This window comes from Heterodontus francisci, chromosome 14, assembly GCF_036365525.1.
Source record: "Heterodontus francisci isolate sHetFra1 chromosome 14, sHetFra1.hap1, whole genome shotgun sequence".
Classification (NCBI taxonomy): domain Eukaryota; kingdom Metazoa; phylum Chordata; class Chondrichthyes; order Heterodontiformes; family Heterodontidae; genus Heterodontus; species Heterodontus francisci.
This window is the reverse complement of record NC_090384.1, coordinates 46,164,526-46,190,985: the sequence shown is the minus strand read 5'-3', so window position 1 is coordinate 46,190,985 and position 26,460 is coordinate 46,164,526. Positions and strand designations below refer to the sequence as shown.

The 26,460-nt window shown below is 43.2% G+C and overlaps 1 protein-coding gene across 1 annotated transcript in view; it reads right to left on the bottom strand.

The window, feature by feature from the left end:
* Positions 1-13,933: 13,933 nt before the first annotated feature.
* Positions 13,934-26,460, bottom strand: part of LOC137377292 (fascin-like) — a 29,998-nt gene continuing 17,471 nt past the window's right edge. Inside the window, exons 4-6 of the mRNA XM_068046850.1 lie at positions 19,925-20,085; positions 17,000-17,169; positions 13,934-14,147 (exon numbers count right to left, since the gene is read on the bottom strand). Coding sequence (XP_067902951.1) covers positions 13,942-14,147; positions 17,000-17,169; positions 19,925-20,085 — 537 coding nt within the window. The 3' untranslated portion in view covers positions 13,934-13,941. The remainder of the gene's footprint in view (positions 14,148-16,999; positions 17,170-19,924; positions 20,086-26,460) is intronic.

Here is a 26,460-nt window from a genome sequence, read left to right as displayed (position 1 = left end):
TGCCTGGAGACCGGAGGTTGGAGGCCTGTGGTCCTCCCGGCCTGCAGGTGGCGCTGGAGGAGCTGAGCTGCAGATTCACCCACCGGGCATCTGGAGCCTCTCACTGGCTTCTTTGCGGGGAAAGAGCTTTCACTGAAAATGCACACAATCAGGATAAGCTTATTCAGACAATATTACAGCACCAACTGAGTGTTTTTAAGATTTCACACAATTCTGGCTATTCCACTTTTTTCTCAAAAATATACTTTATTCATAAAAATCTGTTAAAAAAAATTACAAAACAGTACCAAGCTGATATTCCAGAAAGTGCAAAGGAAATCAGTTTTGTTCAATACAGGAGTGAGTTGCCTCACAACCCTTCCATTCCATTTTATATACAATGTACATTTTACAGCAAAACCATATTTGCTCTATACAGCCCGAGGGGTTTCCATGGTTCCAGCCCCTCGGTTCACTATGGCGGGAAGACCTTACACAGTGGTCTTTCCCCATTGAGCCTTTGCAGCAGCTGCCCCAAGCTTTAGTACGTCCGTCAGCACATAGCCCTGGACCTTGGAATGTGCCAGTCTGCAACACTAGGTCGTGGACAACTTTTTGCACTGGAAGACCAGCAAGTTTTGGGCAGACCAAAGAGCGTCTTTCACCAAATTGATGGTCCTCCAGTAGCAGTAGATGTTTATCTCGGTGTGCGTCCCTGGGAACAGCCCGTAGAGCACAGACTCCTGTTTTAAAGCTGCTTGGGATGAACTTTGACAAAAACCACTGCATCTCTTTCCACACCTGCTTTGCAAAGGCACATTCCAGAAGGAGGTGGGCAACAGTCTCTTCCCCACCACAGCCACCTCCAGGGCAGCATGCAGAGCTGGTGAGATTCCGAGCATGCAGGAAGGATCTGACGGGGAGGGCCCTTCTCACCACCAGCCAAGCTACGTCTTGGTGCTTGTTTGAAAGTTCTGGTGATGAGGCATTCTGCCGAATGACTTTGGCTGTCTGCTTGGGGAACCATTCGATAGGATCCACCATCTTCTTTTCCCATAGGACCTTGAGGACATTCCATGCAGACCACTGCCTGATGGTTTGGTGGTCAAAGGTGTTTTTCTGCACAAACTTTTCCACGAAGGATAGGTGGTATGGCATAGTCCAACTGGATGGAGCGTTCCATGGCAATGTGGCCTTTGCAACACCAGGGACAGATAGAACCTCAGCACGTAATGACACTTGGTGTTTGCGTACTGGGGCTCTATGCACAGCATGATACAGCCGCACACGATGGTGGTCATCAGGATGACGTCAACGTTTTTTCTGCCTTTATCCAGAGGTTTGAACATTGTGTCCCTCCAGACCCAATCCATTTTGCATCTCCAGATAAAGTGGAAAATGGCTCGGGTGACCGCCATGGCACAGGAGTGGGGTATGGGCCAGACCTGCGCCACATACAGCAACAATGTGATCGCCTTGCATCTGATGACCAGGTTCTTAACCACAATGGAGAGAGATCGCTGCTCCCACATGTTCAGTTTATGGTGTATCCTGGCTACTCGCTCCTTCCAGGTTTTGGCGCACGCCCCAGTCCTTCCAAACCATATCCCCAGCACCTTCAGGTAGTCTGACCTGATGGTGAAGGGGACAAAGGATCGGTCAGTTCAGTTCCAAAAGAACATGGCCTCGCTCTTGCCGCAATTTACTTTGGCTCCCGAGGCCCGTTTGAACTGGTTGCAGATGCTTATCAGTCTGCGAACGGACAGCGGATCCGAGCAGAAGATGGCGACGTCGTCCATGTACAGGGAGACTTTGACCTGAGTGCCTCCGCTGCTTGGGATTGTCGCTCCTCTTATGCCCGCATCCTTCCTAATGGACTCAGCAAAGGGCTCAATACAGCAAACAAACAAGGCAGGAAAGAGAGGACAGCCCAGTTTGACCCCAGATTGGATCGGGAAACTTTCTGATTCCCACCCATTGATTGAGACTGCACTGCTGATGTTTGTGTGGAGCAGTTTGATCCAATTGCGGGTTCCCTCCCCAAACCCCATTTTGGAGAGCACGTCCATCATGTATGTGTGTGATATCCTGTCAAAAGCCTTCTCCTGGTCCAAGCTGATGAGGCAGGTGTCCACCCCCCTATCCCATACATAGGCTATCATATCCCTGAGTAGCGCAAGACTACCAGAGATCTTCCTGCCGGTACAGTGCAGGTCTGGTCAGGGTGAATCACCAATTCCAGAGCAGACTTGACCTGACTGGCTATGACTTTGGACAGAATCTTGTAGTCTACATTAAACAATGAGATGGGCCGCCAATATCTGATTTCCGCCCTCTCCCCCTTCCGCTTGTAGATGAGGGTGATGATGCCTTTCCTCATGGATTCTGACATGCTGCCAGCCAGAAGCATACTCTCGTATACTTCCAGCAGGCCTGGGCCGATCCAGTCCCACAGGGCCGAATACAACTCAACCAGTAAGCCATCGCTTCCGGGAGTTTTACTCGTCTCGAAGGACCTGACGGCCTTTGTCAGCTCGTCCAGAGTTAGCGGTTTGTCCAGACTCTCCCACATGCTGCCATCTAAGACCTCCGTGATAGATGACAGGAAGGATTGGGAGGCCATGCTGTCCATGGGCTTCACGTCATACAGCCCAGCACAAAAAGATTTGTTAATCTTTAGTATTTCAGACTGCAAAGACGTTACCGAGCCATCCTCTTCTTTTCACAAGTTATTAGTTTTGTTATGAAATTCTAAAATGGTGACATCTATTTGATATTGGTCTTGACCAGCATCCCTCCACTCCCCACAAAGTAAAGGTAACTGGTTTGTGATTTTAGAGAAGGTAATAGTCATCTTGCATCCAAGGAGGATACACCGGAAGTATTAACCTGCCCTTTCTCTTTACAAATACTGAGAAATCTGATCAGTATTTCCAGTATTTTGCTTTTTTTGGTTGAACCTACCGTTTGTATCGTTTCCCTGCATCATTGCCTCTCTTCCTTCTGGTTCTGTTTATACAAAGTATCTGCTTCTTGCTTTCTCTTCAGGTAAGTGAACCCAGTTACTCTGCAGCCCCACTGCTTGGAAGGTGGTCATCTGTCCTTTTTGCCCAAAGAGCAAGGAGCAGAAAGAGAATGGTTGAAGAAGGAAAACAGATGGTGGAGAGAGAGAGAGAAGGAAGGAAAATTAAGGCTGGATTGGAAGTGTGACGGCAAATCATGAAAGTGAAAGTACATTAAACAGTCAATCCTAGTTGGATAAAGGTATTATTGGGAGCAAGTCTAAGTTTAATATGAACAGACTTGACTGTGGTTGTACAGTAACCATTTGTAAGATATTCAATACTGGATATAGAATGGAAAGCCCTGAGGACAAGCAAAAGGCTGTGGATACTTCTGGGAGTTCAGGGCCAAGTGGGAAGCTGAGAAGATAATGTACAGTCACTTAAAATGTCAGGATAAAAATGTAGATTAAAAGGTTGGTTAACAAAAGTTAAACATTCTGGAAGAAATATTGCATACATTTTGGGTGCTCTTTGTGTCATTTTTTTGCAATTTGCAATTACATAAACTGAGTCAGGTTGAGTTGGGAAAGAAACAGAATTTTTTATTGAATTGTTACTAATAGGTTTCCTACTGCACTGGACATGGTCATAAAAGGCCTAAAGCACAGTATGTTGCAATTCTACGCCTTAATTCTGGACACCTCTCCTGCAGTCACTTGAGTTGGCAGGGATCACAACATTCTCATGTGCTACTGGTCCACATGCCAATAACTATTATGGATATAGAATCATAGAATTATAGAAATTTATGGCACAGAAGGAGGTCATTCGGCCCATCGTGACTGTGCCGGCAGAAAAGGCTGTCCAGCCTTATACTTTTCAACTCTTGGTCCGCAGCCTTATAGGTTACCACACTTCAATTGCATATCCAAGTACTTTACAAAACAATGAGGGGTTTCTGCCTCTAACACCCTTTCAGGTACTGAGTTCCAGATCCTCACCACCTTTTGGGTAAAAACATTTCTCCTCAACATTAATCCTTCCACCAATTACTTAAAATCTATGCCCCCTAGTTATTCACCTCTCTGCTAAGGGAAATATATCTTTCTTATCCACTCAAGGGCCCTCATTATTTTGTACACCTCAATTAAATCTCCCCTCAGCCTCATTTGTTATAAAGAAAATAACTTAGGACTATCACTGTTTCTTCACACATAGCATTTTTCAGTCATGCAACATCCTCATAAATCTCCTCTGTAAGTGCGATAACACCCTTCTTTTAACATGATGAGCAGAACTGTGCACAGTACTCTAGCTGTGGCCTAACTAGTCTTTTATACATTTCTAGCATAGCCTCTCTGCTTTTATATTCTATACCTCAAATAATAAAGGGAAGTATCCCATATGTCTTCTGATGTTATGGCAATGTTTTCCCTCTAGTTCTGTAAGCTGATTGATTACAGCTGCAATCAATCAGAAAGCAAAGAGGGACACTACAAACTGAGAATCGTACTGACCATATTTTATCATATAGACAGACAGATAAATAAATAGCCAGATGGATAGGACTGAATATCTTTTTTATGCCAATTACCATCTATTCATTAAGTAAAGCACTAGCAAGCAATATGTAGAGTTTAGAGTAAACGCTTATGCTTTAGGCACAGAAATTAGCTGATGCTTGTTGAATGTATGATGTATGCTTTTATTAACTGGATACATACTACATGTGGCGCAATGTTATGGCCCTGAACTGGCTTTTCCAGTTGTATATTTAAAATGAAAAAAAAATGTATTTTATAAGACATATAAACAATTGGTATCTTTTTGAGAAAAACTAATTTCTCTCATCCCTTCTTGACAGACATCCTCACAACACATTTCCTCTTCATTTTCTTTTATTCTAAACAAAACTCACAAAGGATTGTTTAAGTAGAAAGCATTGTGTGTTTTAATTCATTTGCCATTGTTTTGCACAATGAGATTACATTTGTCAAAGCCTTTTACAGGTATTAACAGGCACTGATCTTTTTAAATTTCTATTATCTTAAGCCAATTATTGGTGCCTTGACTGGGTTCAGCTAAGTCAGAACAGAGAAAGGGTCAAACTGGGACCTTGTTGGTCTTTAAGAGGGGGCGCGATTCTAGATTTAGTCTTCGGTATTTTGGAGATAGTGACCATAATAAAGTTAGTTTTAGCACAATCATGGAAATGGACAGAGATAAAACAGGAATAAAAGTGCTAAATTGGGGGAAGGCAAATTTTACAAAGCTGAGAGGTGATCTAGCAGCAGTGGACTGGATACAGCTACTTGAAGGAAAAACAGTGGCAAATCAGTGGGAGGCATTCAAAAGCGAGATTCTACAGGCACAGAGTTGACATGTCCCCATAAAGATAAAGGGTGGAACGGCCAAATCTAGAGCCCCCTGGTTATCTAGAAGCATACAGGGTAAGATAAAGCAGAAAAAGCAAGCTTATGACGGTCACAAAAAACGTAAAACTTTAGAAAGCCTAGAGGAGTATAGAAAGTGCAGGGATGAAGTAAAAAAGGAAATGAGGAAAGCAAAGAGAGGACATGAAAAAATATTGGCAGGTAAAATCAAGGAAAACCCAAAGATGATTTATCAGTACTTTAAGGGCAAGAAGATAACTAAGGAAAGGGTAGGACCTATCAGAGATGTACAAGGGAACTTATGTGTGGATGCAGAAGATGTGGGCAGGGTTCTTAATGAGTTTTTTGTCTCTGTCTTCACAAAGGAGAGGGATGATGCAGACATTGTAGTGAAAGAAGAGTGTGAAATATTAGATGCGATAAGCATAATGAGAGAGGAAGTATTAGAAGGTCTGACATCCTTGAAAGTGACTAAGTTGCCCGGGCTGAATGGATTGTATCCCAGGTTAAAGGAAGCCAGGGAGAAAATAGCATATGCTCTAAGGGTCATTTTCAAATCCTCACTAGATAGAGGGGAGATACCAGAGGGTTGGAGGTCTGCAAATGTTGTACCATTGTTTAAAAAGGGTATGAGGGATAGGCCAAATAATTACAGGCCTGTCAGTCTGACCTTGGTGGTGGGTAAATTATTAGAATCAATTCTGAGAGACAGGATAAACTGCCACTTAGAAAGGCACGGATTAATCAGGGATATTCAGCAAGGATTTGTTAAGGGAAGGTCGTGTCTTTTTTTTAAAATTCATTCACGGGATGTGGGCATCGCTGGCCAGGCCAGCATTTATTGCCCATCCCTAATTGCCCTTGAGAAGGTGGTGGTGAGCTACCTTCTTGAACTGCTGCAGTCCATGTGGGCTAGGTACATCCACAGTGCTGTTAGGATGGGAGTTCCAGGATTTTGACTCAGCGACAGTGAAGGAATGGCGATATAGTTCCAAGTCAGGATGGTGTGTGGCTTGGAGTGGAACTTGCAAGTAGTGGTGTTCCCATGCATCTGCTGCTCTCATCCTTATAGGTGGTAGAGGTTGCGGGTTTGGAAGGTGTTGGCTAAGGAGCCTTGGTGCATTGCTGCAGTGCATTTTGTAGATGGTACACACTGCTGCCACTGTGCGCCAGTGGTGGAGGGAGTGAATGTTTGTGGATGGGGTTCCAATCAAGCGGGCTACTTTGTCCTGGATGTTCGAGCTTCTTGAGCGTTGTTGGAGTTGCACCCATCCAGGCAAGGGGAGAGTATTCCATCACACACCTGACTTGTGCCTTGTAGATGGTGAACAGGCTTTGGGGAGATCGGAGGTGAGTTACTCGCTGCAGGGTTCCTAGCTGCTGACCTGCTCTGGCAGCCACAGTATTTATATGGTTACTCCAGTTCAGTTTCTGGTCAATGGTAACCCTCAGAATGTTGATAGTGGGGGATTCAGAGATCGTAATGACATTGAATGTCAAGGGGAGAAGGTTAGACTCTCTCTTATTGGAGATGGTCATTGCCTGGCACTTTTAGTTTTGGTTGCAGCAGCTTTGACAGAAGCGGAGGTACGGAGTGAACTTGCAGCTGGGAGGTCAATTTCAGTGCAAGTTAAAAGTTAATTCCCTTTTGTTTTCGGAGGACCAGGGGACTGCTGGGTAAGTAAAAACTATATATTTGGGCGGTTTAAAATCAATTTCTTTTAGTTTTGGTTGCAGCAGCTTTGACAGAAGCGGAGGTACGGAGCGAACTTGCAGCTGGGAGGTCAATTTCAGTGTAAGTTAAAAGTTAATTCCCTTTTGTTTTCGGAGGACCAGGGGACTGCTGGGTAAATAAAAACTATATATTTGGGCGGTGGCTGTACCTGAGACACTACACATGTAGTGTCTCCCACCCACCCTCCTCCTCTAACCAAAAAAAAAGGACTCTGGTGTGTTGATAAGGTAAACTTTTTATTTAAAAAGTTCTGTCCGTCGGATTGCTAAGCTAACAAGTTTTGACTTTTTTTTTGGTTTTTCAGTAGATTTGTTGGGAATTTAGAATAGTGGGAATGGAGGGAAAGGCAGTTGTATGTTCCTCCTGTAGAATGTGGGAGGTAAGGGTCGCCAAGAGTGTCCCTGCTGACTGCATCTGCGGGAAGTGCACCCAACTCCAGCTCCTCGAGAATCGCGTTAGGGAACTGGAGCTGGAGCTGGATGGATGAACTTCGGATCATTCGGGAGGCGGAGGGGGTTATTGAGAGGAGTTATGGGGAGGTAGTCACACCTCAGGTAAAAGAGGTAGGTAGATGGGTTACCGTCAGGGGAAGGAGAGGGAACCAGCAGGCAGTGCAGGGATCCCCTGTGGCCATTTCCCTCAACAACAGGTATACCGTTTTGGATACGGTTGCGGGGGACGACTTACCAGGGGTAAGCAATGGGGTACAGGTCTCTGGCACAGAGTCTGTCCCTGTTGCTCAGAAGGGAAGGGGGAAGAGGAGCAGAACATTAGTCATTGGGGACTCCATAGTTAGGGGAACAGATAGGAGGTTCTGTGGGAACGAGAGAGACTCACGGTTGGTGTGTTGCCTCCCAGGTGCCAGGGTTCGTGATGTCTCGGATCGTGTTTTTGGGATCCTTAAGGGGGAGGGGGGAGCAGCCCCAAGTCGTGGTCCACATAGGCACCAACGCGGTCAGAAGAGAGATGGGGATTTAAGGCAGAAATTCAGGGAGCTAGGATGGAAGCTTAGAGCGAGAACAAACAGAGTTGTTATCTCTGGGTTGTTGCCCGTGCCACGTGATAGCGAAGCGAGGAATAGGGAGAGAGAGGAGTTGAACACGTGGCTGCAGGGATGGTGTAGGAGGGAGGGTTTTGGTTTCCTGGATAATTGGGGCTCTTTCTGGGGTAGGTGGGACCTCTACAAACAGGATGGTCTTCACCTGAACCAGAGGGGTACCAATATCCTGGGGGGGAGATTTGCTAGTGCTCTTTGGGGGGGTTTAAACTAATTCAGCAGGGGAATGGGAACCTAAATTGTAGTTCCAGTGTACAGGATGTTGAGAGTAGTGAGGTCAGGGATAAGGTTACAAGGACGCAAGAGGGCACTGGCAAGCAAGAACTTGGTTTAAAGTGTGTCTACTTCAACGCCAGGAGCATCCGGAATAAGGTGGGTGAGCTTGCAGCATGGGTTGGTACCTGGGATCTCGATGTAGTGGCCATTTCGGAGACATGGGTAGAGCAGGGGCAGGAATGGATGTTGCAGGTTCCAGGATTTAGATGTTTCAGTAAGAACAGAGAAGATGGTAAAAGGAGGGGGGGGGGGGTGGCATTGTTAATCAAGGAGAGTATTACGGCGGCAGAAAGGACGTTTGAGGACTCGTCTACTGAGGTAGTATGGGCCGAGGTTAGAAACAGGAGAGGAGAGGTCACCCTGTTGGGAGTTTTCTATAGACCTCCGAATAGTTCCAGAGATGTAGAGGAAAGGATAGCGAAGATGATTCTCGACAGGGGCGAGAGTAACAGGGTAGTTGTTATGGGGGACTTTAACTTTCCAAATATTGACTGGAAATACTATAGTTCGAGTACTTTAGATGGGTCAGTTTTTGTCCAGTGTGTGCAGGAGGGTTTTCTGACACAGTATGTAGACAGGCCAACCAGGGGCGATGCCATATTGGATTTGGTACTGGGAAATGAACCCGGCCAGGTGTTAGATTTAGATGTAGGTGAGCACTTTGGTGATAGTGATCACAATTCAGTTAGGTTTATCTTAGCGATGGGCAGGGGCAGGTATATACCGCAGGGCAAGAATTATAGCTGGGGGAAAGGAAATTATGATGCGATTAGGCAAGATTTAGGATGCGTAGGATGGGGAAGGAAACTGCAGGGGATGGGCACAATCAAAATGTGGAGCTTATTCAAGGAGCAGCTACTGCGTGTCCTTGATAAGTATGTACCTGTCAGGCAGGGAGGAAGTTGTCGAGCCGTGGTTTACTAAAGAAGTTGAAGCTCTTGTCAAGAGGAAGAAGAAGGCTTATGTTAGGATGAGACGTGAAGGCTCAGTTAGGGCGCTTGAGAGTTACAAGCTAGCCAGGAAGGATCTAAAGGGAGAGCTAAGAAGAGCAAGGAGAGGACACGAGAAGTCATTGGCGGATAGGATCAGGGAAAACCCTAAGGCTTTCTATAGGTATATCAGGAATAAAAGAATGACTAGAGTTAGATTAGGGCCAATCAAGGATAGTAGTGGGAAGTTGTGTGTGGAATCAGAGGAGATAGGGGAAGCGTTAAATGAATATTTTTCGTCAGTATTACAGTAGAGAAAGAAAATGTTGTTGAGGAGAAACTGAGATTCAGACTACTAGGCTAGATGGGATTGAGGTTCACAAGGAGGAGGTGTTAGCAATTTTGGAAAGTGTGAAAATAGATAAGTCCCCTGGGCCAGATGGGATTTATCCTAGGATTCTCTGGGAAGCCAGGGAGGAGATTGCAGAGCCTTTGTCCTTGATCTTTATGTCGTCATTGTCGACAGGAATAGTGCCGGAAGACTGGAGGATAGCAAATGTTGTCCCCTTGTTCAAGAAGGGGAGTAGAGACAGCCCTGGTAATTATAGACCTGTGAGCCTTACTTCGGTTGTGGGTAAAATGTTGGAAAAGGTTATAAGAGACAGGATTTATAATCATCTTGAAAAGAATAAGTTCATTAGCGATAGTCAGCACGGTTTTGTGAAGGGTAGGTCGTGCCTCACAAACCTTATTGAGTTTTTTGAGAAGGTGACCAAACAGGTGGATGAGGGTAAAGCAGTGGATGTGGTGTATATGGATTTCAGTAAGGCGTTTGATAAGGTTCCCCACGGTAGGCTATTGCAGAAAATACGTAAGTATGGGGTTGAAGGTGATTTACAGCTTTGGATCAGAAATTGGCTAGCTGAAAGAAGACAGAGGGTGGTGGTTGATGGCAAATGTTCATCCTGGAGTTTAGTTACTAGTGGTGTACCGCAAGGATCTGTTTTGGGGACACTGCTGTTTGTCATTTTTATAAATGACCTGGAAGAGGGTGTAGAAGGGTGGGTTAGTAAATTTGCGGATGACACAAAGGTCGGTGGAGTTGTGGATAGTGCCGAAGGATGTTGTAGGGTACAGAGGGACATAGATAGGCTGCAGAGCTGGGCTGAGAGATGGCAAATGGAGTTTAATGCGGAAAAGTGTGAGGTGATTCACTTTGGAAGGAGTAACAGGAATGCAGAGTACTGGGCTAATGGGAAGATTCTTGGTAGTGTAGATGAACAGAGAGATCTTGGTGTCCAGGTACATAAATCCCTGAAAGTTGCTACCCAGGTTAATAGGACTGTTAAGAAGGCATATGGTGTGTTAGCTTTTATTAGTAGGGGGATCGAGTTTCGGAGCCACGAGGTCATGCTGCAGCTGTACAAAACTCTGGTGAGACCGCACCTGGAGTATTGCGTGCAGTTCTGGTCACCGCATTATAGGAAGGATGTGGAAGCTTTGGAAAGGGTGCAGAGGAGATTTACTAGGATGTTGCCTGGTATGGAGGGAAGGTCTTGCGAGGAAAGGCTGAGGGACTTGAGGTTGTTTTCGTTGGAGAGAAGGAGGAGGAGAGGTGACTTAATAAAGACATATAAGATAATCAGAGGGTTAGATAGGGTGGATAGTGAGAGTCTTTTTCCTCGGATGGTGATGGCAAACACGAGGGGACATAGCTTTAAGTTGAGGGGTGATAGATATAGGACAGATGTCAGAGGTAGTTTCTTTACTCAGAGAGTAGTAGGGGCGTGGAACGCCCTGCCTGCAACAGTAGTAGACTTGCCAACTTTAAGGGCATTTAAGTGGTCATTGGATAAACATATGGATGAAAATGGAATAGTGTAGGTCAGATGGTTTCACAGGTCGGCGCAACATCGAGGGCCGAAGGGCCTGTACTGCGCTGTAATGTTCTAATCTAATCTAATCTAAACTTGTGTGGCACAAATGTTACTTGCCACTTATCAGCCCAAGCCTGGATATTGTCCAGGTTTTGCTCCATTTCTACACGGACTGCTTCAGTATCTGAGGAGTCGCGAATGGTGCTGAACATTGTGCAATCATCAGTGAACATCCCCACTTCTGACCTTATGAGTGGAGGAAGGTCATTGATGAAGCAGCTGAAGATGGTTGGGTCGAGGAGACGACCCTGAGGAACTCATGCAGTGATGTCCAGGAGCTCAGATGACTGGCCTCCAACAACCACAACCATCTTCCTTTGAGCTAGGTATGACTCCAACCAGCGGGGAATTTTCCCCCTGATTCCCATTGACTCCAGTTTTCCTAGAGCTCCTTGGCGCCATACTCATTCAAATGCTGCCTTGATGTCAAGGGCAGTCACTCGCACCTCACCTCTTGAGGTCAGCTCTTTTGTCCATGTTTGAACCAAGGCTGTAATGAGGTCAGGAGCTGAGTGGCCCTGGCGGAACACAAACTGATGGCTGATAGGGCGGTAATTGACCGGGTTGGATTTTTCCTGCTTTTTGGTGTACAGGACATAGTTGGGCAATTTTCCACATTGCCAGGTAGATGCCAGTGTTGTAGCTGTACTGGAACAGCTTAGCTATGGGTGTGGCAAATTCTGGAGCACAGGTCTTCAGTATTATTTCCATATCTTACAAACTTGATTGAATTTTTTGAGGAAGTAACAAGGAGAATCATTGAGGGTAGTGCAGTGGATGTGGTCTACATGGATTTTAGTAAGGCATTTGACAAGGTCCCACATAGCAGACTGGTCAGAAAAATGAAAACCCAAGGGATACAGGGAAATGTGGCAAGTTGGATCCAAGATTGGCTCAGTGACAGGAAACAAAGGATAGTAATCGACTGATGTTTTTGCAAATGGAAAGCAGTTTCCAGTGGCATTCCACAGGGCTCAGTGTTGGGTCCCTTACTGTTTGTGGTATATATTAATGATTTTGAGCTAAATGTGGGAGACATGATTGGGAAATTTGCAGATGGCACAAAAAGCGGCCATGTAGTTGATAGTGAAGCGGATAGCTGTAGACTCCAGAATGATATCAATGGTTTAGTTGAGTGGGCGGGAAAGTGTCAAATGGAATTCAATCTGGAGAAGTGTGAGGTAATTTATTTGGGGAAGGCAAACAAAGCAAGGGAATACACAATAAAAGGGGTATTGAGCGGGGTTGAAGATGTGAGAGGTCTTGGAGTGCACGTCCATAGGTCCCTGAAGCTGGCAGGACAGGTCGATAGAGTGGTTAAGAAGGCATATGGAATGCTTTCCTTTATTGGCCGAGGTATAGAATACAAAAGCAGGGATGTAATGCTGGAACTGTATAAAGCGCTGGTTAGGCCACAGCTGGAGTATTGCGTACAATTCTGGTCACCACGTTACATGAAGGACATAATTGCTCTGGAGAGAGTACTGAGAAGATTTACAAGAGTGTTGCCAGGGCTTGACAGTTGCAGCTATGAAGAAAGATTGGATAGGCTGGGGTTGTTTTCCTTGGAACAGAGGAAGCTGAGGGGTGACTTAATTGAGGTGTACAAAATTATGAGGGGCCTATAAAAAGTAGACAGGAAGGACCTGTTTCCCCCAGCGGAGAGGTCAATTACCAGGGGGCACAGATTTAAGGTGATTGGTAGAAGGATTAGAGGGGACATGAGGAAAAATGTTTTCACCCAGAGGGTGGTGTGTGTCTGGAATTCACTGCCAGGAACAGTGGTGGAGGCAGAAACTCTCAACTCTTTTAAAAGGTACCTGGACATGCACCTGAAGTGCTGTAACCTGCAAGGCCACGGACCAGGTGCTGGAAAGTGGAATTAGATTGGGCGGCTAGTTTTTGTAGCCGGCGCAGACATGATGGGCTGAATGGCCTCCTTCTGTGCTGTAACATTTCTATGATTCTATGATTTATGGCTCAACTGCTCACTGGATAAGCTGTTTTGGGGAAGCCCTCTCTGTGCTCCTCTAAACAAGAACTGGGACTTCCCAAACCCATGTTCATGGTTATCTAACTCTCTCTCTAATTGGGTTGTCAGTACTACAGCTCAAGCTTTGTCCTTTCACTCTTTCTGTTGACTCTCTTCTTGCTCCAGAGCAATAACTTTCTGCACTGCCACAACCCTAATTACTGTTTTGACAATCATCGTGACTATGTTAAAATCAAGAACTTTACACTAGCTCCTATTCTAATCATGCATAGGATCTCAAAACTAAAATTCCTTACCTTCCACCATCTTTTCCTTTTACATTCTGCAAAATTTCAAACACAACCTTTGTTCATCTAATGATTATTTCATCTGCTTGCTTACTATTTCGAGCATTAGTGCATTTTGAAGAGTAGATCTTGATCTTACAGTTGGTCTCTCAATTTAAAAGTTGTGTTACTAAGCAAATGTAAATCAATTGCTTACCCATCAAAATGGCTATCACAAACCAAATGTTGACCAATAAAGAAAGGAAGACATTTAAAGCATAATATATATAATTTATTCTAGCTATTCATATAGACTTATTCAAGGTTTTAATGTGTTTGTTTTGATTCAAGTTCAGATCTTCCAAAGTTGATCAGTAAAGGAACATTGTGGCAGACTTAGCATCTTCCCCTATTGCTTTGAAGTCTCCGCTCTGTTGTGCTATCATGTATTTGCCATTGGGTGCCTTGAGGATCAGAACATTGGAACCGACCAGCTGGATAATGAAGTTGTTTGGCTGCTCTCCAGTACCGTTGATAAAGCCGTCTTTATCCATTTCCCAGTACTTGTCTGTGGACACTGAACCGGAACATACAGACAGAGATTAACCAAAGATTTACCAGAATTCAGATAAAAGAGTCATTCAAGAGGAGTTTTAATTGAGTGTTTGGAAAGAAAAGTCCATGGGACTGGTGTGACACAGGAGCGTAAAATTAAAAGGGCAAAGGTAATCTGTTGGAATTCTCAAATAACCCTCAATGTTATAAAGGGAGAACTCTGTGCATTTATTGTTGTCCATTAATCACCTCTTGTTTGAGAGTTTCATGTGGCAGTTTCACCTGCCTGAGGATTGCGGTGTTCTGCATGATTTCTGTCTGCTACCATTCCCAGTTTTAATAGGGGTGAGGGTGTTTCACCACATCTATAAATACTGCGATAGCCCAGCCTTCATTGCTGTCTCATGCCTTGTTTCACTTTCCAGCAACAGAAAACAAGACAGAACACTTGCAAATCCCAGAGAGGATGATAAATATAGAACAAGGCACACAGAAAGAGAGAAACAGAAGAGAGAGAAACAGGGATAAGAAAGAGGAGAGAAAAATACTGTGATGAAAATTAAATAATTTGATCATGGTAAATATTCTTATTTTCTTTACAGTATTTCTGTAATGAAGATAATTTCTCTTTGAAATAACTCAGTTTAGGAACAGAACATTTCATTAAACAGTAGATTCACCGCTGGAGCCAAACCAGCTCTGCTGAACAGCGTGCTGTGAGTATATTAATGGACTCATTGGTTCCTTGTTTGTACTGTTTTTAAAATAGTCAACTAAGATAATTGCTCAATAAATGAGAAAAAAATCTCAGTCTAAGTATTTCATTAGTTCCACTGGAAGGAACAAAGTCATATAATTTAAATCTGTTAGAACACAGGAAGAGTGGGCTATGGACCCCAGACAACCAATATTTTAAATTGTATGGATCTTTTGCATCTTTACACAATTGTGAAAGATATATGAAAGCAAAATACTGCAGATGCTGGAAATCTGGGATAAAAACAGCAAATGCTGGAAATACTCAGCAGGTCTGGCAGCATCTGTGGAGAGAGAAACAGATGTGAAAGATATATATTTGGTTTACTTTGTTCTTGGTTGAACTTCAGAGATGATGGAAAATATACTTTGAAAAGATTAACTGGAGTTATTCTTGTATTACTGTATTGCAGCCTTGTGGATGTGCCATGAAGATACTCCATGATGGTTACATGAAATCCCATGTATAGTTTAATGTTAAAGATGCTGGTGCAGATTTAGTATCAAGCGATTTAGCAAAGTGTTACCTGTTTTGTTATTTTATATCTGAGTAAGTGATATATTTCTTCTACAATTAAGTGAAATCTCACACTATGACCTTAAGTTACTCTTTACACTTTTCTTTTAATAAACCTGATTCATAGTTTGTAGTCTAAATCACACTGTCTGATAGTTTTTTTTATATTCGTTTCATGGCTAGGCCAGCATTTACTGCCCTTAGGAAGGTGGTGGTCTAAGAGAACACAAGAGGGCTCATTCCAAATCCAGAAAGTTAATAAAGGGGTTTCAGTTGAATTCCAGGAATGTGATATTAGCAGATATTGGGGTAATTTTCGATTTCACTGCCAGATGGCAAAACCTAGGGAATGGATCGCTTACCTATCATGGAACCCACCCAGTTTGAATCCCTTTGATTTCAATAGGATGAAAATCAGGCAGGATCTACAAGGAGTGGTCAATCCTCTCCAGTTGGTTATCACCCATAGATGAATTTGAAAATCACTTCCATTGTGTGCAAAGGTCATAGTCTGGTTGGTAACAGGTAAGAGCTCATTCGTGGGAGTGGTCTTTGTCTTGTGCATGAGAGAAATATCTGGTAGAAGCCTAAAATTTTGACCAAGTACATTAATGCCATTTTGCTAACCCCTGAAACCTACCTGAAAGATACAGTTTGGCTGTTTTAACCACATTTATGTTTTAGGAATTGAAAGGTACACAGCTTGTAAGTGAAAAATCGCGAGCGTGGGATTTGTCCAACATTAACAGTTCTACTTGCTGCCCTCCTTTACCGCAGCTGCTTTGAGGTAAGAAGGGGCAAAGTTTTTAGCTAAAATGCTTGCTCATGTGACCTCATGAATGGAGAATGTTGTCTTACAGTTCACTGTTCCCTTCTTATGATCACTGAAGCAGAACTTGAGGATTGAACAGGTGGGAGGACTGGAAGACAAAATGTCTGTTAAGCCAGAAGTTCTAAAGCCTCAAACAGTGAATCTATGGGTGACTAAATAACACCATTGGCATCTGCCTTTATGACGTATAAGAAAATGGGGCAATTCAGTAGATTGTGTCATTTAAAAGGAGTAATTTCGCTATCAAGCCCCTTTTCAAAAAGTTTCACTAGAGATTTGATAACAGGAACACTTTGAAAGGGAGAATCTAGCAATCAGGACTCTTTTTAAAATCACATGTGCAACTAATCAACCTTTTCTTTGATGCTGAATCTCCTTTAAAGCATTCTTGTATTTTCTCATCATCTTTGGTTCATTGGATTCCTCATCTCATTAGGGGAGGTGGGCATCCTGCTGTTGCACTGGGTGAGCACAGGATTGGGCTTGGTTGTGGTACCCCACACAGTTGAATTGACTGCTGACATTAATAACTAGGCCAGCACATGAAGAAAGGCTACTTGGGTGAAGTTCTGGAGGTTGGCTCACAGCCACAAAACTGTATCTCTGCAAGAATCACTTCAGGAGTAAAGAAGAGAAAACCTGAAAAAACCCGAATTGTCTCTGGTTTACAAAATAGCTCTAATTAAATCCAAGCTAAAATTATTTATCTTTGAGAGACAATTAGGGTTCTTTCAAAAGGGTTATTGCACTATATTGATGATAAACTTACCAAGTTTGAATTGGTAGTAGCCATTTTCATCCGAAGTCACCCTACTTGCTTCACACATGGGTCTATTGCCATCTAATCTTTGTGTCCCAGAACCAAACGCAACAAAGCCAAAATCACTTTGCAGAATTAGGAGAGGTCGGTTGGTGAGTTTTAGAATGAATTCTTGAGAACTATCTGTGAACCAACAGACCATGATATAACTACTGAAACTCACCGTTTAAGTCCTCCTCAAGAGGTTTCCTTTATTCAACTATTATCAGTTGAATAATTTTTAGTAGGAAGGCACAGAACCTAGGCAGACTACCATATATTTATTGAAGTATTTGGATATTTCTCCTTTTATTGCTTATACTTCTATCCCTTTTTCTTTTGTTCAGTGATCAGTAGAGTTAACATGTTCCCTGATCACAGACCACCGGCCACAGTAGCAGGTTTCCAGAATGTGCCAGGGACTAACAGATTCCTGCTTCTCTTCTGTCTAATGTTAATTTCACTTCCTTCCCCTTCTGCCCTTCCCCACACCCAAAGCTGGAAGATACTACAGCCACTGCTTGGCCCTGCCTGCTTGCTATAATAAAGATCAGGCATTGATTGGAGTGGAACTCTATAGAGATTGTCACTTCTTCACCATGACCTTTTGCTACACAATTGATAATGTTGTGCTTAATTGTCAGCTGGACATCAAGTCATGGATAAGCAAGAACTTTCTCAAGATTAATACTGGCAAGATGAAAGCCATCTTGTTCAGTAATAGGGGATTTGATGAAGGTTGATGTTGCCTACATTATTGCATTTGATAAAGTACCATAGTAGACTTATTAGCAAAATTGAAGCAAAATCACATGAGCTACATCGATACAAAATTGGCTTAGGGACAGAAAGCCTAGATTTATGGTGAATGGTTGTTTTTCAGACTGGAGGGAAGTATACAGTGGCATTCCCCAGGGATTGGTAATGGTACCAGAGATAGTTTTGACACATATTAATGACAGGGCATAATTTTAAAGTCTGCAGATGACATAAAACTTGAAAATGTAGTAAACAATGAGGAGGATAATTAAAGACTTCAGAAGAGCATAGACAGAAGGGAGAAATTGGCAGATGTGAAGTGATTAATTTTGGTAGGCAGAATGAGAAGAGGCAATATAAACTAAATGGTACAATTTTAAAGGACGTGCAGAAACAGAGACCTGGGGAGGTAAGTGCACAAGGCTTTAAAGGTGGTAGGACAATTTGAAAAGGCTGTTAAAAAAGCATATGGAATCGTTCACATAGAGTAAAATTGCAAGGGGCTTATGCTAAACCTTTATAAAACGGGGGTTAGGCCCCAGTTGAAGTATTGTGTACAATTCTGGGCACCACACTTTAGGAAGGATGTCAAGGTATTAGAGAGGGTGCAAAGGAGATGTACTAGGTATACCAGGTATGAAAGACTTGTTACATGGAGAGACTAGAGAAATTGTTTTTCTTAGAGCAGGGGTGGTTAAGGTGAGATTTGATAGAGGTGTTGAAAATCATGAGGGATTTTGCTGGAGTAAGGAAGGAAAAATTGTTTCCACTGGCAAAAATGTCAGTAACCAGAGGACACAGATTTAAAGTAATTGGCAAAAAAAAAGAGGCAACATGAGGAATACGTTTTTTATGCGGCCAGTTATTACAATCTGGAAAGGATCAGATTGAATAACTTTCAAAGGGGAATTGACCCTACTTGGAAAGGAAACATATATATATCCACCTACATACATCCCCCATTTATCCCCTTGCCATTCAAAACCTTCATCTATGTCTGTCAACTGAAGACTTGATTTCTCCCAATGCCCTTCTCACTGGCTTCCTAAATTCCAATTTACATAAACTGAAACTTATTCAGAATTCTGCTGTCTGATCCTGTCCCACATGCTTGTCTTTGTTCATTTCTGGCTCTCCCACCTTCACTGCACTGACTATGAAATTCTTGTAATAAAAACAGAAAATACTCAGCAGGTCAGGCAGCATCTGTGGAGAGAGAAACAGAGTTAACATTTCAGGCCAATGACCTTTCATCAGAACAGTCATCAACTTGAAACATTAACTCTGTTTCTCTCTCCACAGATGCTGCCTGACCTGCTGAGTATTACCGGCATTTTCTGATTTTATTTCAAATTTTCAGCATCTGCCATATTTTGCTTTCGTATGAAATTCTTGTTCTTGATTTCAGATTGCTCCATGGTCTCAGTCTGCAACCTTCTCCAGCCTTAGCACGCACCCTGTGCTTACAACTTTTATCCACGTATCGTTCCCCCCATCCCCACTGCACTATCAATGGTGTGCCCTGCTGTTGCTAAACTCTTCACCCTTTACACCTTGCCCCTCTCTCCCAACCAAAATCTACCTGTGCAATCACAGCGTGCATAGCTTCTCTCACCTCCAGCTAAATGTCTTCCAATCTCCTGTAAAACGTCCCACAAAAGGCACCATATAAGAGTACAGTGTTGTCAAATTGGAATTTGAATCCATCCTTGCTCTGTTTTACTGAGTGTTATGTGATCAATCTCCAGCCTTCCCCACAGGACACAAAAATCCTTAGAATGTACTGGGTTTCACAAAGTTAATGTTGTAGGTTTTTTTTTAAACAGGTACTTAGGGATTCTTGAAACTGGTGCTGCCAGTTTCCCAAGACTAAGACAGTGGCTGCGTCTTAATTCATATAATGGTCATCATACGTGCCCAACTGCTACCACCCAGCTGAGATCTGCCAGCACAGCGTATTGCAAACTAGGAATCAGACCAGCTACCTGCTGTGTTTATGGCTTTATATTACTTGGGCCAGTGTCTTTGCCCGCTCGGCCATCAGAGCAGCAACCTTACAGCAGCTATTAACCCAGAAGTACATGCATTTACACAGGTGAGGGTGTATGAGTGACTGAATGAAGAGTAAATTGTAACTCACCATCTGTCAAGTATCCCACCACAAGCTGACCAGTGCATTTTGTGGTGAGGAATTTTCCATCTCCTGTCTTCATAGTCACCTTAGGCCCATTGTACACAATATTAAACCAACAATCATCAGTCAGGATTGAGCTGGCCACAATGACATTTTGAGGGCCCTTGAAGGTAAAAGAGTAGAAATAGAAATTAGATGAAGGGTCCAACTGAATGCTTTCACTCCATTTTTACAAACATTTTCACATCTCCTCTCTTGAAGGTACTGACTCGCACTGGGGTATGATTTCACAGGCACTGAAAACCTTTCAGTATTTCCTTCAAGTGCCCATTCTTTGTGCGAACCTCACTAGAGTATTGGCAGATTCCTTGACATCATGAAATGACAGTGGACATCATAGCCAAGCTTAAATCTGTCCTTAACCGATATCTGCATATGGAAATCACTGGATAGCCCAGGGGTGCTGACGCAATCACAGAACTCCAACTGCCCAGGCACCCAACCTTACTGATAGCATCTCTACCAGGTCTTAGTGAGAATTCTTAACTGGCACCCCAATGAACCATCATGCACTTCCCATAATTAGCTATTCTTTTTGAGATTTTGGTGTGCAACCAATTCGTCACTGAATGCACACAGATATCTGCTGCTTCTGCATTAATGCATAGAGCCTTTAAAGAAGAGTATACAAAAAAAAGCGAAGTTATTATAGAACCGTGCCAAGGAAATACACCCAGGTTTGTCAATTCAGTAGCTAAGGTGCAAATCATAGCATGATATAGCACAGAACTAGGCCATTAAGTGCATCATGCCAGTGCCGACGCTTTGAAAGAGCCATCCAATTAGTTCCATTCTCCTGCCCTTTTCCCAAAACCCTGCATATTTTTCCCATTCAAGGACTTAGCCAATTCCCTTTTGAAACATAGTGTTGAATCTACTTCCACCAAAACTTTCAGGCATCGCATTGCAGATCATCAAAATTCACTGCATAAAAACATTTCCTCTCCTCTTGCCTCTGGTTCCTTTGCCAATTATCTTAGACCTGTTACCAAACTGTCTCACTTGAAACAATTTCTCCTTATTTACACTATCAAAACTATTCATGATTTTGAACACCTTTATCTAATCTCCCATAAACCTTCTCTGCTCTAAGGAGAAAAACTCCAGCTTCAGTAATCTCTCCACATAACTGAAGTTCCACATCCCTGGTACCATTCCAGTAAATCTCCTCTGCACCCAATCTAAAGCCTTGACAGCCTATTATTTGCCCAGAATTATACACAATACTCCATCTGAGGCCTAACCAGTATTGTATAAAAGTTTAGTATAACTTCCTTGTTTTTGTATTCTATGCCTCTGTTTAGAAAGCCAACAATCCCATACACGTTAACAGCCTTTCAGCATTTTCAAATTGTCCCAGCACCTTCAAAGACTTGTGTACTTACCACTCCTGGTATCTTTGTTTCTGTACCCCCTTTAAAATTGTACCGTTAAGTTTATATTGCCTCTTCATTCTTCTTACCAAAATGCATCACTTCCTACTCCTCTGCATTAAATTTCACCTGCTATGTACCTGCCCATTTCAACAATCTCTTAGCCGATTTCGTATCTACGCAGCCACTGCCCCTATAATCCCATGAACTTCAATTTTGCAACAAGTCAATTGTGTGGTACTTTATCAAATGCCTTTTGAAAGTCCATATACACAACATCAACTGCAATACCTTCCTCAATCCTTTCCATTACTTCATCAAAGAACTCGAGCAATTTAGTGGAACATGATTTGCCTTTAACAAATCAGTGCTGACTTTTATTTGTTAACCCATATTTTTCCAAGTGACAATCAGTTTTGTCTTAGATTATTATCTCTAAAAGTTTCCCAACCTTAGACATTGGGTTAATGAGCCTGTAGTTTCCAGGTTTATCCCTCTCACCTTTTTTGTTAAAACAGGAATGTTAACATTTGCAATCCTCCATTCCTCTGATATTGCTCCCATATCTAAAGAGAATTAGAAGATTGTGGCCAGGACCTCTGCTACCTCACCTTGACTTCCCTCAGCAACCTTGGATGCATCACATCCAGATTGCATGACCTATCTACTTTTGAGTGCTGCCAACCTTTTAATTACCTCCTTTTTATCCAATTTAATCCTATACAATTTCTCTATTATCTCCTCCTTAACGTTAACATTGGCAGCATCCACTTATTTCGTAAATACAGATGCAAAGTACTCATTTATAGTTTATAAAAGACTTTGGGGTTCCCTTTTATATTATCCACTATCCCATACAGATACATGGAGTAGGGAAAGGAAGGTATCTGCTTGGCACTGCAGGGCACTAGCCCACCTGAGAGTCATAGAGTCATAATGGTACAGAAGGAGGCCATTTGGCCTATCGAGTCCATGCCAACTCTCTGCAGAGCAATCCAATGAGTACCATTCCTCAGCTCTATCCCTCAAGTGCCCATCCAATTTCCTTTTGAAATCATTCATCATCTCCACTTCCACCATCCTCGTAGGCAGTCACTGCATTAAAAAAATTCTTCCTCACATTTCCCCTGCATCTCTTGCTCAATCTGTATCCCCTAGAGCTGTACCATCAGCTGATGGGAACAGCATTTTTTGTCTACCCTATCCAAACTTGTCAGAATCTTGTACATCTCTATCAAATCTCTCCTCAATAACCTTTGCTCCAAGGAGAACAACTACTCCAACCTAACCTTGTAACTAAAATCCCTCATCCCTGTAACCATTGTGGTAAATCTCCTCTGCACCCTCTCAAGGACCCTCACATCCTTCCTGGACACAATACTCTAGCTGTGGCCTAACCAGAGCTTTATGAAGGTTCAGCATAACTTCCCTGCTTTTGTACTCGATACCTCTATTTATGAAGCCCAAGATCCCATATGCTTTCCTAACTACTCTGTTAATAAGTCCTGCCACCTTCAAAGATCTATGCACTTGAACCCCCAGGTCCCTCTGTCCCTGTACACTCTTCACAGCTATACTATTCAGTCTATATTGCCTCTCCTTATCCCTTTTATGAAAATTCATCACCTCACATTTCTCAGTATTGAATTCCATCTGCCAACCGTTTGCCCATTTGGCTAGTCTGCCTGTGCCCTGTTGCAGTTTATTGGTATCCTCCTCACTGTCTGCTACACCTCCAAGTTTGGTATCATTGGCAAATTTTGAAATTTTATTCTGTATTCCAATATCCAAGTCATTTATGTACATCAAAAGAAACGGTGGTCTTAGTGCTGAACCTTGGGGAACACCACTGTCTACCATCCTCCAGTCTGAAAAACAACCATTTACCATGCCTCACTGTTTTCTGTCCATAAGTCAATTTTTTATCCAATTGGACACTAACCTATTCCATGGTCCTCAATTTTGATAACTAGCCTTTTATGCAGTACTTTGTCAAAAGCTTTCCTAAAATTCATATAGACCAAATCCATTGCTTTCCCTTCAACAACTTCAGTAATTTCATTAAAAAATCAATTAGATTAGTCAAGCATGATCTGCTTTTTATAAATCCCTGCTGATTTAACACAAGCCCCTCCAAGTGTCTGATGCTTTATTTTCTCTGATCATTGTTTCTAAAACCTTATCCACCACAGATTTTAAACTGACTGGCTATAGTTACTAGGAATGTCCTTAGACCCTTTCTTGAACATGTGCCATGCTCCAATCCTCTGGCACCTCCCCCATATCTACACAAGATTGGAAGATAATGGCAAACCCTTCTGCTATCTCCATTCCCACTTCCTTTAGCAACCAGGGATGCAAGCCATTTGGACCAGGCTACTTATCCGTTCTAAGTGTAGCCAGCCTTTCCAGTACATACTGCCTATCAATTTTCACCTCATCCATTACCTTTACCATCCCTGCTTCTACCGGTATTTTGTCAGTATCCTCTTCCTTAGTAAACACTGATACTAAGTACTCATTAAATATTCTAGCCTTACCCTGTGCCTCTAAGCATATATCACCCTCATTGTCCCTAATAGGCCCACCGCACCTCTTACTACCTGCTTACTATTTACATGCCAGTAGAAGATTTTTGTGTTCCTTTTTATGTTAACTGCCATTCTGTTCTCATATCCACTCTTTGCCAGTCGTATTTTCCTCTTCACTCCCCCTCTCAACTTATTGTATTTGGACTGGTTCTTGCTTGAAGAATTCACCTGACATGCATCATACACCATTTTTTTTTTGTTTCATCATAATCTCTATCTCCCTCGTCATCCAAGGAGCCCTGACTTTGCTTCCCTTACCTTTCGCCATTGTTCGAATGTACCTAGCCTGTACCTGAAACATCTCCTCCTTAAAGATCACCCATTGCTCCGTTACAGTTTTTCCTGTCAATCTTTGATTCCATTTTATCCTGGCTGGATCCCCTCTCATCCCATTGAAGTTAGCTCTCTTCCAATTTAGATTGTTCCTTACACTTCTCCATTGCTAATCTAAATCTTAGATACAATGATCACTCTTACCCAAGTGTTCCCCCACAGACACTTGGGTACATTTGGCCTACCCCATTTCCCAGTACCATATCCAGCAATTTCTTCTTCCTAGTTGAACTGAGAACATACTGGTCAAGGAGGTTCTCCTGAACACATTTCAGGAACTCCTGCTCCTCCTTCCTCTCGAGTGCTTGTGCAGAAGGTGGAACAGTGCAGAAATAGAAACAATATGCTGTGTGTCATAAGCAAATGAGTGATTGCAGCAAAAGTAACAGGAGAAGGATGTTACCAGTCTTGAGCTTGGGAATGCATATGGCTTTATCCTCCCCATTCAAATCTAAAGATGTAGGCCAAAATTTTACCTTGTGCCAGAGGCCCGCCCACTGGCAAAAAGTCCAGGGCAAGCCTGCCACCACTGGGCCTGGAAGCCATGCAGTGATTTTGTGTGGCCCAGGCCCTTATTTGGTAGAGGTCGGTCTTCAGACCCTGTGAGGCAGTAGGTCCCGCCTCCAAGAGCTGCTGGCCAATCAGCGGGCCGGCAGCTCCTCAGTCCCAGCAGCTCCACTGGGAGCAGGACTGGCAAGATGGAAGAGGCACTGGAATAGAGGTAAGCATGTGGGACCTCACCAGGGACAATCAGCTCGGCCCCAGCAAGGGGGGTAGCGGTCGCTAGAGAGGCTAGGGGGAGGTGTTGCCACAGTGGTGGCTTGTGCCACGGGGGGAGTGCTCTGGGGGGCACAGGGTGCCCAATGAGGAGGCCCCCCCCTCCCCAGCTCGCAAGAAAGCCACCACGTTTAACTAAGCAATCTCCCCAGGTGGCGAAGTGGCCGTCCGCCACTGCTAATATACTAACGGCAGCTAGAGGAAACCCTTAAGTAACAATTAATTGGCCACTTATAGGCCTTAATTGGCCAGGGGCGAGCGAGCTGTTTGCTACCTCCCCCACCACTGGTAAAATTGCAGCAGGGCCAGGTAGGCAATCGGAACAGCAGCCCCTGCTTCCCACTCAATTTTATGCCCTCCCCTCCACCTCCAGCCTGCTCCCGGGGTGGTGGGGGGATGTAAAATTCTGGCCATAGAGTCTGGCCTCTTTGGGCTTTAATTTGAGGAATGCTCCTCCCATGAGGGTATCCCCCTCCTATTTTGTGCCTTGTTCTGCAAGCAAAGTAGTAGTCTTGAAATGTTGGAAGTGTTGGGATCACATTCAATGGTGCCCAAGTGTTCATCCTATATTTCATAATTTATGTGAATTAATAAACATGGACATTCACTAGGTTTTAAAAGTAGAATTTTTTGCATGCCCATCTTTAAAAGTGTGACACGAGTGCTCGTGCAAAGTCTGCCCTGCTGTAGTATGGCCTTACATATCTATTAAGAAGCTGTAAGGTTGTCTGAGTGTTTTGCGTGGGGCAGCAGTCAATGTGTAACAGGTTATGAAGAAACACTTTATGGTATCACTATTATTTAAAGGCAAATTTTGTCTGACTAATTTGACCAAATTATTTTATGAAGGAACAAAGGGGGTTGATAAAGATAGTGCAGCGGATGCATATATATACTTTCAAAAGCATTTGATAAAATACCACATAACATATTGATTTGGAAGATAGAAACTCATGGTATTAAAGAGATGGTGGGGTTTGGAGGCAGAGAGTAATGGTGAATGGATGTTTTTCTGATTGGAGAGAAGTATGCAATGGGGTTCCACCTAGGGATTACTATTAAAACCATTGCTTGTCTTGTTATATACAAACAACCTAGACTTAGATATAGGGAGTACAAATTTGAAGTTTGCAAATGATACAAAACTTAGCAAAGTATTTAATAGTGAGCAGGATAGCAGCAGACTTCTTGAGGATGTAGGCAGCCTGGTGAAATGGGCAGAAACATGGCAGATGCCATTTAATGCAGATAGGTATCAAGCAATGCACTTTGGAAGAAACAACATGGAGAGGCAGTATAATCTAAATGGTACTATTTTGGGTTGCAAGAGCAGTGGGACCTGGGGGGTGGGTGCATATTCACATATCTTTGAAGTGGTAGAGCAAATTAATAAGGTGATTAAGA